Source organism: Saccoglossus kowalevskii, chromosome 17 (genome assembly GCF_978046115.1).
Source record: "Saccoglossus kowalevskii chromosome 17, keSacKowa6.1, whole genome shotgun sequence".
Taxonomy (NCBI): Eukaryota; Metazoa; Hemichordata; class Enteropneusta; family Harrimaniidae; genus Saccoglossus; species Saccoglossus kowalevskii.
The window spans coordinates 3273112-3287315 of NC_140657.1; the positions used below are offsets into that span (position 1 = coordinate 3273112).

Below are 14204 nucleotides of genomic sequence, written 5' to 3' on the forward strand. Positions count from 1 at the left end.
GGATCAGGTATCTACCTTAATTTGTTTGATTGCCCTAATTCATCGTTACAATTCATCAAGTCTACAGTATATGCTGCTAAAATAGATCACAGAATATCAATAAAAATAAAAAATTGTATTTGATTGTAAGTTACGATACAATACAAATTATTTGCAACACAAGCTGCCTAAAGTGACCAACGTGATAATGTTGGTAGTGTTCCTTGTTATATGACTATTATGTAGAAAACACTATGATGCTATAGACTGGAGAAAGCATACAGACGGGGAAACATGGATTACGGGGAAACGTAGATTCTAGATGAGAATTATATACTATATTAATCGAATTATACTATAGTATATAATTATATTATACTCCAGAACAACCATTCAAAGTACAGTTACATGAAACCGATATATTAAATTCTACCCATCAGCCCTCAGTTGCAGTCGTACATATTGCGTAAACTATAGCGTGCTCGCAAACTATACACGGATTATTAACACTGATGAAATATGACATACCGTGACAGAACAAACAAATAATATTACAACAATATTCACTCAAACCAATGAACATAATATACGCTGTTGTATTTATTTAGGGGTTTATTACACTCCAATCTTTATGATGTCTTAATAATAACATAATTATATAGAAGTGTGACACGCGGAATGACGGACTCCTTTTCAGCTATCTACCGTTGCAATACACGTCGTCATTGCAGCAAAATGTACAGTCTGTCTCACTAGCATCAGGTTCATCTTCGTTGCAACTTTGGTCATTCAGTGCTTTTTCTGTCTCGCAATCCTAAAATAAAAGACAGTAATTGCATTATTTTGTATTCCGTAAAATAAAATTTTAACAGCAGCATTGCTTTCACATGAATTATTGGCCTAATTGGCATTGGGCATTAATTGGAACTTTATTTATTGACAAATTTTATATTGGATGAAGAAATCCTTCGCCTTTAGTCTGTGAAACATAGACATAAACAAAAACAATACATTTACTGGTAAACTAAAAAAAAATATTTTATAAGTCAACAAGGCTTAAAATGATTCTTCGTTTTTTAACACTTTGACATTAGTACGCTCTCATTGCAACATTAATGGTGCGTTAGTGTTAGGCATGTATGTATATTCGATCTTATTAGGTATTGATACAATATCCAAAAAATATGGTAATCATGAGCATGCGCAATACGTACCACATTATTCATGCATCCAAGTGAGATAGAAGTTTTATTACCAGACTGCGTGTATTTTGTAAAACAGATTTCCTGCATATAAACATAACATATTAACGCGGTGCGTTCTGACTCCTGTTCATATATGTGACAAACAAATCGTGTACATGCTATACTACGAAATTATGTTCAGAACACATAACAAGCAGAATTAATGTAGAGAATGATGCTATAATGACAAATGAAATCCGATTATTCAATGGTACTACAATTAACGTTTGTTACTTACATCTTGGTAGCAATTATTCGGATATCTGCCAGCAATACAGCCAAAGTAGTCTGGGTAATCAACATCATACATATAGTTACAATCGTAACAGATTTGACCTGTTGAAAAATATTATACATTACTCGTTATCTAGTATAAAATAGTATATTATTTGCGTTTTCATATTTGCTTTCTATCGACTAAATTGAACGATGATTGCCTCGCGCTTCTCTATATGACAATCTCTAAGTACCAGTGATGTATATTTAAATTCCACAAAATTCCAGATATTTCAGGAAACGTGAAAATTACAGTGCGCTTATTATTATAGGTATTATTAAATCAAATCAAATCATTGATCTGAGACGTATCAGCCATATCACGTAGAAGGCAAGGACTAAATTCTTTGTGAAAAATAGCAAAGTAAATATTATACCACAGTCAGTTTCATCGGAATTATCGGAGCATTGAGGAGATCCATTACATCGTAGATAATCCGAAATACAACTACCATCACCACACTGGTACTCGTAATATTGACAAGATCCTGTAAGTTTAAATAAAATTCGTGACTATGAATAATCAGTGTCCAGTATCAATTTTGTTTTCATTGTCATATTATTTTTTAAAGAAATGCACTCACATTATGATTTGGAGAAAACATTTCTTGGCGTTAAGAATGTATTTCTCTTTTAGAATGTTATTTGATCAATGGTGGCGTCATTGTAAATGAAGTCCTACTGGGTAAGCTCAGGTCATGGGCAATGTTAATTTGGTGTTTAGTCATTCCTAAATAGGTCCAGGCGGAAACTATTGCAGGAATATGTTAGGGCACAACCACAAATTCCTACCATAAAACAATACTAGGAAGCTTATGTCCAAATACATTGTTTGCAACAAGGTCGATAAATGTTTATATTTCATACTCGACGATAATTTAATAATTTCAATAATACCAGACACGTGATTATATTTGACTTACCATAAACTTTACTCAGCAACACACTCATTGCGACAAATAAACTAATATATATTTTAGGAATCATATTCAGCAAGTAACTAAAACACAAAAACAAGTACATTATGATAGCTATGTGGAGCCAATATTTGTTTAAATACATCTGAAATGTATATAATAAATTAGCAGCATTGAAAAGTATGCGCATATCCTGCTTCATACCCAGATTATTTTAAGGTAGTGAGACAATTCCTTGCGTTGACGATTTTTTTATATTTCTTTTTTTAGTTAATGAAAGAACTATACTCCTTTAAAAGCTCGGGATTACACGCATAGATTGTAGTGTAAAATCGTTAAATTTTAACTATTTTGAGGGAAGCAAGGCAGCCTAACAAACAACTACCAAATTCAACATCACATAGATATATGTGCTTATAGGTTATTCGAGTGAGTGCTAAGAATTCAAACGATCACTGATAGCGTAGTGGCCGTTGCCTCAGATTCAAAATAGATAGACCTGAATTCAAATCCTAATTTAGGTTGAACACCAATGCACACTGAAAAGGAGATACGTCAATCATTGGATGATTATGCCACGAATTAAAGGCCAATTAGATAATCAATCACCAACGAATGCAGGGGCGGCGGCACGACATTTTGTATGAGAGCGAGATCTGAAATTTACCAAAAAATGAACAACAATCAATTAAGCATTTTAGCTTCATAAATCATATAACCGATTTTACGAAGAACAGATTGGATCAATCAAAATATAATTAACGTTTTTATTCCAATATTTTAAAATTAGCCGTTCCTCGTTTGTACTGGGTATTTTCTTTTTTTTCCCTCATGTTTCAGTCGCTGTCTCACAAGTAATGAGCGCTCAAAAACAATGTTTTTTTTCATAGATTAGTCATTTGCGTATCAATGCAACAGACACAGGGTCATGTTAACCTTAAGGTAGCGGGACTATTATTTGCATACTTGTTTTCATCCTCTAATTGTGACTAAATGACTACAAATAGAAAGTATATATTTTTAGAATCGCCAGACTTCATGCTTTTCACAAGTGTATTTTGCATGCCCGTATCTGCATTCTACGACGCGTTACTCAACCAAAGGTGAAAAATTACTTTTTCTGTAAAAAAATAATTACGCATTTATGCTGGCGAATGCTTCGATGAACAGGCTTGGATAATTTTCTGTACCTTCATCGACATTTTCTATCGATTCATATATTTCAGAACACAAGATATTCAGCAAAAAATAACGCGTATTTAGTGACGTCAAATTAGCACAAATTGTGCGCGTAGTGTAGTAACAATGGGAGAAATCTAATTGCTTCCTGGCAAAATATCTCAACATTCGATGGTTTGGCTTATTTTAAAAACGCGGCGCGTGAATACAATTACCGAGTATAATTAGTAGACTACTGAGCTGGGGAACAAAGCGAAAACAACTTCTCAACGCTGTTTACAGATAAGTAATATTTGGCAAACACATTTTTAAAAAGCATAACAAAATTTCACAAGATAAAGATTAAAAATTATGTAAATCATACTCTCGCCACTTTGAACTGTTATTTCAATATAGTCTTCGAGAGAAAAAAACGTCAGCGCTTATTGCAGTATTCAGAATAACTACATAGATATTGTTGAAATACACAGCACAATTATGCACGTACGCGCTTATATGAGGTGTTAAAAATTACAATCTCTGTAAATATATATTATAAGTGTTTGAGAAAACATGATCAGCTTACCTCTGCAATTCACACGATCCAATAGGTACCAAGAGAAAACTGACTGCGTCACAGATTTTTGTTGCATTTTATATGATATGGTTTGCCATGTATGTAAATTGTGCAAAGTAAATGGTTGCGTCATATGTATCCCATGTGAACTAGTGAGGGCGCAGTATAGTCGAAATCACTGGCTTTATAAACTGGTTTCCTCGTGAATGCAGAGAATGTCCTTGACATGGCAAGTGTGCACTGTTATTCTACATTAAATATATTCTTACACGTAATGTGTTCTGAATTAATTATATACAGAAAGCACTAACAGGATATAGCCTCGTTACCGTTAATGATATGCTCACATTAGCTGGAGTAGGTCTTTCTATATTCAAGCAGACATTAATCCTTCCGGTTGACCATAGTCTATATATTTAATTAATATATCAAACCATAATCTTAGAAATACATTTCTCTATTGTGATTGAAGCTCTTCATAGTTCCCTAATATCTGTTTCGTTTTTTGGCGCCCGGGACGCTATTGCGAAAGTCATGGTTATTGATTGCCCTATTCGATGTATTCAGTTAAAGTCCATTGACAGCTGTCTGGTGTAATATGCACCATTAAAATAACCAAATACTTTGTGGCTCACAGTTTGATATCATGGCGGAGCAGTCACTATGTGGTATTTGTTACTGAGCTATGCCATAAAGGTAATCTATGTACGATCAGCCTGAACACAAGCCCGAATTTCAAACATGTAATGGCAGAATACCGATTCCTACTGACGCTGTTGCCATAGACCTATTGTTGTCACGCCAAAGAAGCTTTGCGGTATTAGCTGTCGGCTAGTCCGGTGACTGCCATAATAATGCAAGAGTTTATCATTTTCAGTTATTTATGCAAGCATATGTGTTAGCTTACAAGCCTTAAGTCTTGATGCCATACTCCATTTTAACCATTATAACATATATATTTAAATATGGAAAACAGAAAAGCAAAGTGGTATCACTGTGCAGTGTATAGTATCCATAATTGCATGTCATTTTATTATGTTTTTTTCTACTTTCAATTGTAACTACAAAAATATGCAGAAATTTAACTACCATAACCATTTGACTCGTGCAGCTGAAAACCCCTAGATCACATTCATTCAAAATACCATGGCTAATATACAGCTATCGTTTCGATATATGGGGGCGGGTGGGGGCTGTTGCACATTACGTCACACCTCACCAATTCACTCAATTATTCTAACAATGGATAGTAAGTCACAGCCGTTATATGACGCTATGTTTTTTTCGTAAAATACTGTCATATTCACTAATCTTCTTCATTGAAACACTCGTTAATCAATATTATTCTTATTCACGTCGTGAAAATCGATAAATAATAAATTACATAGGCATTAATATAACCATTAGTATATGGTTAATTCAAATATCATATGCGCATATATATATTAATGCAGATAAGGATTTGTTATGTATAAGTTATAACAGTTAATTATGAATTCATGTGACATTTTTTTAAAAGGCAGTTGTCCATAACACAGGAACCGGTTGATAAGGTTATTGCATATATGTGTATCCGTGGCAATTGAAACATGCATTTCAAGTACGATGTTTTTATGTATAACTCGATTTTTTTTGTATGGTTTTCTCATGAAATTTACAAACAAGGTTGGTCTCCACACTAACACAGCTCATTCTGTTAGAAACAGCATTTTCCGAATTGCTGCATTTATAACTCAAGAAGATTATGGATGAATTCACATTCCAAGATTGAACGATTATTGAAAATTAAATAAATTATGAATATTTGAAATACTGAGGATGCAGCAATTAGTCATTGTCCAATTGTCTCAATTAGAACACATTAGTTTAATCAGGCCAGAGTGATTGTCACTGAGTGTCAGGATTATAATCATAAGATAAATATTTATCGAAACGATATTCATTATTATATTATTTATTATTATTAAAAAATAATAATTATGTGTTTAATTATGTATTTAATATTATTTAAATTATGTTTTTAATTATTATCATAGTATTAACCGAGGACAGCTCACACTCAGAAATAAGGTTTAATGTCCAGAGTTAGGCTATTAACACTACACGTACAAATAATCTACTTATCTTCGCTGGATGACGATCTTGGTGATGAATGTGGAAGTGTTTGTTTCATGTTCAACGGCGTATTTCCACAATGTTGTTGCTCCAGACGGCAGCTCATGCATTGGGTAATTCTGAATTAGGGTGAGTGGTTCCATGTACTGGCATAGCATATCGTCGAATGATGAATTTAAACAGGAAAGAAACCTTAGTGATACAGTTGTGAAAGTATATTTTGATGATCAAACCATTGAAACCATCGCCGGTTTATTTATGTGACATTTTACATTAGTTTGATATGTATGGCATGTTTCACTTCATCTCTTACTAATCGATTATCGGCGATGTTGTGATGAATGCCTAGTTTATCTCTGAACTCTTGCAGGCGTTGGTGATACTGCAGATGACAAGACACATAACAAGCATAAATGCTGTTTTTTCTAATAAAATATGGTTTATTTGTTTCACCATAGGTATAAGATTGGCTAGTATGTATTCGTGCGTTGTGTCAAAAAGTCATTTGGTGATAACTTTACTTGAACTGTTTTAGTGTATATTTTGCCAGTTTGTTAATTAAGTTTATTCATTTTGGCCAGAGATGGCGCTGTCTGTATTTGATAGTTTGTATTTTTGTGTGACTAACCCATTTGAAAATTAAATCCTTCTGAATATATTAACTTGTCAAATGTCGTGACACAAATGAGTAACTTCTCCTTGTTGCTGACACAGTTATCGTATTGAGATGTTTGTGGCCAGCTTTCTTTACATGCTAATGTAATTTACACGTGTCAGTGAATGCGTCATGGGGGAGCAGAGGGAGCGGTCGCCCCTCAAAAAAATATTGGGGGCGTCGCCCCTTCAAAATCTATCTGGAACCCTTTGTGTCAACAAAATATGTCCCACAAAGTGCGTGAATTAGCGTTTCAGAGAGTCTATATTTAATTTGTTTAACGGGAGCATGCCCCTCTGCCCCCTCGTAAGGTCGCGCAGGGTTGGCGAGCAGATCCCTCCGTGCACAATTTCGTGCCGCCGCCTCCGCGTCACCATTTTTTTACGGATCACAAACTACACTGGCTGCCAGTGTTGACAGTCTTTATCTAAAACAAAAATCTATTAACAGTCCAAAATTAAACAACTTTGTTATTTCCGCGTTTGTCATAGATTAGTTTATCCAGGTCCGCTGTACCAGACCGATGTGCTCCGTATCAAAAAAGCTGGTAATTCCAAAAACTGGATGAAGGTACAATCCTAGTCAGGTTGCACATCACTGAGGTGGTCAACGTTCTTCAATGCTCTCCCCATGGCTGTGTGTCATCGCCATTAATAAGCGTGGACAATGATTTTAACTTTGCTAACTTGTAAAGTGCAGATGCTAAGTGTTTATTACTGAGATTATATGAAAGTCACCTCGTTTGAAGAGTCATATTTGCAAAAAGTTATTTTCGGGCCAAGAGAACAATTTTGAATAAAATGTGAAGCACAAATCTTGTTGTTATGTTTTCACAAATACGCATACGTACTTTCTATGATTTCCCAAGTAATATATTTATTTAATATTAGGGTTAGTAATTCATTTTGAAAGGTCAGCGAATTCAACTAACAGTGAAAAGGGTATTAATTATTTTATCATTATGAAATGTACATAAATATGTACGATGGTAATTTTTGCATGTCAAAAAGCATAATAAATGTACCTCACTATGTTAAGAGACACATAATACAATGCGGATAATTGAGACCCGTGTCGTTGTTTCTACATGTACTTCAGTAAAATAGTAACCCACAGTTAGGTTCCTTCGCCTATGGTCCTATTTTAGGTTTCAGTTGTAATATTTGTAGAAACTAAAGACACATAACAACTAGTACAATAAAATCAAAGCAATGTGTGCAATTCGTGTTTAATTCACAGTTCTGCAAAATATAACGCATATTGTGAAGAACTGAGGAAAACAAGTTTTGTATTTGATTGTAGGAACTATCTTCTTGAAATATGTTCAATGTGTCGTACACTATGGAGTTATAGACGGGTAAAGGCACTACTTTCTGTGAAACATAGATTTTTAACCAAGATCAACATCAATTGGTCACATATTCAGATTAGGTTATATCAAAGTTCGTTTCTCTAATAATGCCTAAAAGATTCATCTAGCCATTCAATATCACCACCATCACGACATGATTTCATGTTTGGCATCGCAGCAAAATGTACAGTTTGTCTCACTAGCATCAGGTTCATCTTCGTTGCAACTTTGGCCATTCACCGCTTTTTCTGTCTCGCAATCCTATAATAAATGACGACAGTGTTTGCATTAATCTGTATTCCGTAAAGTCAAAATTTAACATGGCAGCGTTGCTTTGACAAACATTATTGAACACGTTTCTTATTATAAAGTCTATATCGAATTAAGCAACCCTTCACAAGAACAACAACAACAACACCGTTACTCATAAATGAAAGTTTATAAGTCAAGAAGGTTAAAAATGAATGTTCGTTTTTATGAATGTTGACATTATTACGTTCTAAATGCGCCATTGGTGGTGCGTAAGTGTATATTCTATCTTCTCAAGTATTGGATTGCAATAGTTTCACATAATATCAGAACATTCAGGTATTTATTAACATATATACGTACCAATTTATTCATGCATCCGAGTGAGATAGTAGTTCTATCAGATGACTGTGTGTATTTAGTAGAACAGATTTCCTGTGTATAAACATAACATATAGAAGCTGTATGATTTGATTCATTTTCGGAACTCATCAAACACAAATCGTGTTTATATATTACACAACGACAATATCACATTATCACAACACATCACAGGCGGAAATAATGTACAGAATACTGCTATATTGAAGAATGAGCTTATTCAACGGTAATACAACTAATGTATTAAATAATATCGGCCTCGTGCATTTACAAGATGCTGACAAAAACTGTGGCCTTTATAGTTATAAACGCACTCCAACTCGTGCGATTAACTATACTTATACATCTGTCACCGTAACGCCATAAGTTACAGCGTGCGTCAATTGTGCGGTAATTAACGGTGGTATTTTCATCCTACCATATTAGAAAATTACAATTCCAAATATGGAATGATTGCGCGCAGTGAGCGTCCTCCAATAATAAAAACAAAGATGAATGCCATCAGGGTTTGACCGCACTCCACACAAGAACGTTCACTGATTCTGCCCTAAACCTTTTGGATTTCACCATTCTCATGGTGTATCCTTGGAAGGAAAATATGTATAATAATAACTCAGACAGTACGCCCGTCGCATCGACCACCGCTGCGCGTGGGTCGATACTCCCGCTGTACTGTCTTCGAGCATACTTTGAGGTATCCTCGTAATAATCTCATAATAATCTAATGAGTTTAACATTACAAGACACGTGATATTATTTACATACACAACAATATATTCGACTTACCAAATGCTTTACTCGGCACCACACTCATTACGACAAATAAACTGATATATATTTTTGGATTCATATTTAGCAAGTAACTAAAACAAAAATAAAAACAGCGATATTATATAGTTATATGGACTTGTATAAATAATTCTTGTTCTGTACCGCTTCCACACAAATTAGTATAGTAAATAAGCAACACTGACAGGCGTGGGCATAATCTGCTTCACACCAAGCTGACTTTTTAAGAATTGTACTCCTTTAAATGCTCGAGACTATACACATTGTAGTGTAAAATAATTAAAATGTAACGTTTTTGAGGGATACAAAACAAGCAGCTTTCAAATTCAACAACACATATATATGTTTGCGGATATTTTTTTCGAGTGCGTATTAGTAATTCAAACGAGTCACTGATAGCGCTGTGGTTTCTACATCAAAGTCCACATTCTACTTTAGGTTGAACGCCAATGAACACCGGAAAGGTTTGACGTCTACAATTGTGCGTGCCTGGACGTTCATATGGTGTTAAACATTACTCTGTATATAAAAAGTGTTTGTATGAAAAAAAAAACGGACTGCGTCTCAGATTTTGTTGCATTTTATATGATATGGTTTGCAATGTATGTAAATTGTGTAAAGTAAATGGGTGTGCCATATGTCTCTCCTGTGAACTAGTGAGGGCGCTCTCTAGTGGAAATCACTGGTTAATTGCGTATGTCATCGGTTATAAACTTGGCTCGTCGTGGTTGCAAAATATCTCTTCGACATGGCAGGTGTAAACTCTTATCCTACATGAAAGATATTCTTACAGTTGCTCGGAATTACTTACATACAGCGATGTTATGATGTGTAATTCTCGAGATACATTCTTGTTACTGTCAGTTATGCGCTCACATTGTTCATTGCTCAATTTTACTGGAGTAGGTTTCTGTAGATTCAAGCTAATAATAATTATGCATTTGTATATATTTGTGCACTTTCGAGACAATGGGAAGTACTCAGGCGTTGTCGTGTTTTTTTTTGTCTGTTCCACATCACGCTATTGTTAACAATATGTAAATAACAATGCTATACCCGGCGTTTTTTTTAAACGCACTGGTCCTGGGAGTAATGAAATTTGATATTTTGTGGATATCCACATTGCTGTTCACTGTAAGTGAATTTGCTATACTGCAGACAAATTTCATAAGGCCAATTTAAGTACAATCAGCATAAACCCAATCCCCAATTTCAAACATGTAATGACAGAATACCGACTCAATTTGACCCTTTACTAACACTGCTGGCATAGACTAATTGTTGTCACGCCAAGGTCGCTTTGTGGTATTAGCTGCCGGCCGGTCTGGTGACTGTCACGATAGTGCAAGAGTTTGTCATTTTTCAGCGCGAAAAATGAGCTAGCTTATGTTTTACCTCAAGGTTTGTAATTTAACCCTTTGGGCGGGTGTTTGCTTTGAAGAGCAAGCATATGTTCTGGCTCAAGTTTTGAGCCTTTGACCGCGTGCTTGCGTTAACGTTTTAATGTCATAGTCCATATTTAACCATTGCAACATTATATTTATGAATAGGAAACAGAAAAGCAGTGTGGCATTAATGTGCCGAGTATACTGCACATAATTGTTCTGAAGATGATAATGCACATGATCTTTATGAACCAAACATTTTGCTCACAAACTAATATTATTTTTATTCACGTCTTGATTATCGATAGATAATATATTACATGCATTACGTGCGCATTAATATAACCATACGTATCTGATTATCAGTAACATACAATATCATCTGTGGGTATATTATAAATTTAGTTAAGTATTCTTTCATGTATAACTGTAAAACAATATTGATGAATTCTTTTTAGCGGGGAGTTGCCCTTTTTACAGCGACAAATATACAAGGTTTTGGTAGAGATATGAATCTGGTTGCGATGGAAAACGGTAATTTGGGTATGTCGCTCCACCAATTAACACTACTTATTTAGCTCGAAACAGGAGTTTCACAATTTTATTCTTTATAACTTTTTTTGAAGTTAACTTCTCATCCAAAAATCGCCGTTATTGAAAATTAAACAAATCATGAATATTTGAAATACAGATGATGCAGCAATTATTCCCTGTACAAATGTGTCAACTCCAACACATTAGTTTAGAGTTCAAAGTTGTTCCATTTCAAAGTGAGCATGGACACACACTGTGATTTCTCGAAATGCTTACTAATTAGGTAACTTGTCGCAGGTAAAAAATATTAAAAACATTTTAAGAAATTTTGGACAATAGTACTAGGGTGAAAAATCAATGTACTGATGCATTTTCCGTGAATTCAGTGACTTGCTATGATCGCGTTAAAGAAAAAAAAGATGTGGTTACATTCAACAGTTCGCTGGTGTGTCTCATAAAGAAATGTGTCTTATAAAACACTTACATCAGCTTTGCGATTATTTTTTTCAACTCGTAATGATATAATCAGTGAATTTATAACTGTTGGCAATAGGAATGCATTTTGACACAGTTTTTACCTTGCCCGTACCATCAAAGATGGAAGGGAAAGGTATATTGAGGGAAACATTTACACATTCACATACACATACACATTCAAAGGTCACTGATCTTTGTGGAAATTTGCATTGTTGTATGTGTTCAATGAAGCAAATCATTTATCTTGTAATAATATCCTTGGTAATGTATCTCCCAAATCCCATGGGAATACTAGACTGGGTTTCAAAACCAACTCATGGAGAGAGTTTTTGCACAGTCTGATACACATTTGCAAACCTAAAATCTGTTCAGAAAACAAGATTAGCACTCCTATGAACTGGGTGCCAAACTTTGATCAAGATATGAAGCTAAAAGAAAATATGTTTAGTTCAAAGTTATCAAATCAAAATCAGTACATAAAAAAATACATAAAAAGCAAAACGTTGCATCCACATTTTTAAAAAAAATGTACTAAAAAATGTGTATTCTGTTCATTCGACAAATGAAAATTCACAGGGATTTGTTTCAGCTATTAGAACAGAATGATAGAGCTTTCATAATACTAATTTAAAAACGCACTTGGAAATTATATCCCTTAAAATAATTAAACATATTTGGCACCAATGTTTTTGCAAGATATTGACATATATCAAGGACATTCGGTAGACTGTTGTTTCAACCCCAAGACTAGTTAATTAATTATGACAATGCATATTCATATTGAAACAAACTATTATAAAGAGAATAATATTATATAACTAAGGGCAAGGTTGCAAGAGTTCAACTATGTTACTTAAAATGAGTTTTTCGTTGCTCATGGATATTAATTTATGCAAACGAGATGATTTTATGCAGACAACCCCACCCGCTATGATGAACATTATATGCGCTTCTGTGCTCATTTAGATGGGACACTATACTCACCATACCGTCCCAATAAACTTAATAAATGCAACAAGAATATGTTACACAATTATAGTTTAAACAACGTACTTTATTCCACAGGTGTGCGGGGATGGCAGGGAGTTCCTAACACGTTACAATGGTAGTGGTTTATGTTATATTATTCTTCAAACTTAATGAAAACAAATCTTTTATTGACGACAGTGTTCCAACGAGTCTCCGGTAACGATGGTGACGACAGTAATGTGGAACGCAGTCAGTAGTGAAATTGTAATACACGCTGTACACTCAGTCGAACACACTACCAATCAACTGCAGTGAGTGTCTGTCCAATATTCGCAACTCGTGGAAGGAGAGCTGTCCACGTGGATTCCTTTACACCGCAAAACACCTCAGATTCCGGCGACATAAATTAGAAAGAGCATACAGTTCAAAACCAAGATCAACATCATTTGGTCACATATTCAGATCAGATTACATCAAAGTTTGTCTCTCTAATAATGCCTAAAAGAATCATCTCGCCATTCAATTCTGATCCATGGCCAAAAATAACATTGTCTACATATTGTCACGTATAAAACACCACCATCACGACATGCAACATGCTTTCATGTTTGCCATTCATTGCATGTTGCAATACACGTCATCGCAGCAAAATGTACAGCTTGTCTCACTAGCATCAGGTTCGTCTTCGTTGCAACTTTGGCCATTCAACGCATTTTCTGTCTCGCAATCCTAGAATAAATGACGACAGTGTTTGCATTAATCTATATTCCGTAAAATCAAAATTTAACATGGCAGCGTTGCTTTGACAGACATTATTGAAAACTTTTCTTATTGAAAAGTCTATATCGAATTAAGCAACCCTTCACAAGAACAACAACAACAACACCGTTACTCATAAATGAAAGTTTATAAGTCAAGAAGGTTAAAAATGAATGTTCGTTTTTATGAATGTTGACATTATTACGTTCTAAATGCGCCATTGGTGGTGCGTTAGTGTTATGCTGGCATGTATATTCGATCTTCTCAAGTATTGGATTGCAATAGCTTCACATAATATCAGAACATTCAGGTATTTATTAACATATATACGTACCAATTTATTCATGCATCCGAGTGAGATAGTAGTTCTATCAGATGACTGTGTGTAT

The 14204-nt window shown here is 34.6% G+C and overlaps 1 protein-coding gene across 1 annotated transcript; it reads right to left on the reverse strand.

The window, feature by feature from the left end:
• Positions 1–573: 573 nt before the first annotated feature.
• Positions 574–4248, reverse strand: LOC102802271 (uncharacterized). Its single transcript, XM_006817323.2, has 6 exons — positions 4161–4248; positions 2423–2499; positions 1877–1987; positions 1462–1559; positions 1194–1265; positions 574–793 (listed from the first exon to the last, which is right to left on the reverse strand). The coding sequence occupies exons 2-6, from the start codon at positions 2484–2486 to the stop codon at positions 677–679; spliced, it is 462 nt and encodes a 153-aa protein (XP_006817386.1). The 5' UTR covers positions 2487–2499; positions 4161–4248; the 3' UTR covers positions 574–676.
• Between the last annotated feature and the right edge of the window lie 9956 nt (positions 4249–14204).

Coding starts and splice junctions, on each gene's coding strand:
- LOC102802271 (XM_006817323.2), bottom strand. CDS start 2,486: ATGATTCCTAAAATATATATTAGTTTATTTGTCGCAATGAGTGTGTTG. Junction 1,560..1,876: donor TTCCGATGAAACTGACTGTG/GTATAATATTTA, acceptor ATTTTTCAACAG/GTCAAATCTGTTACGATTGT. Junction 794..1,193: donor TTGGATGCATGAATAATGTG/GTACGTATTGCG, acceptor CTTTTATTTTAG/GATTGCGAGACAGAAAAAGC.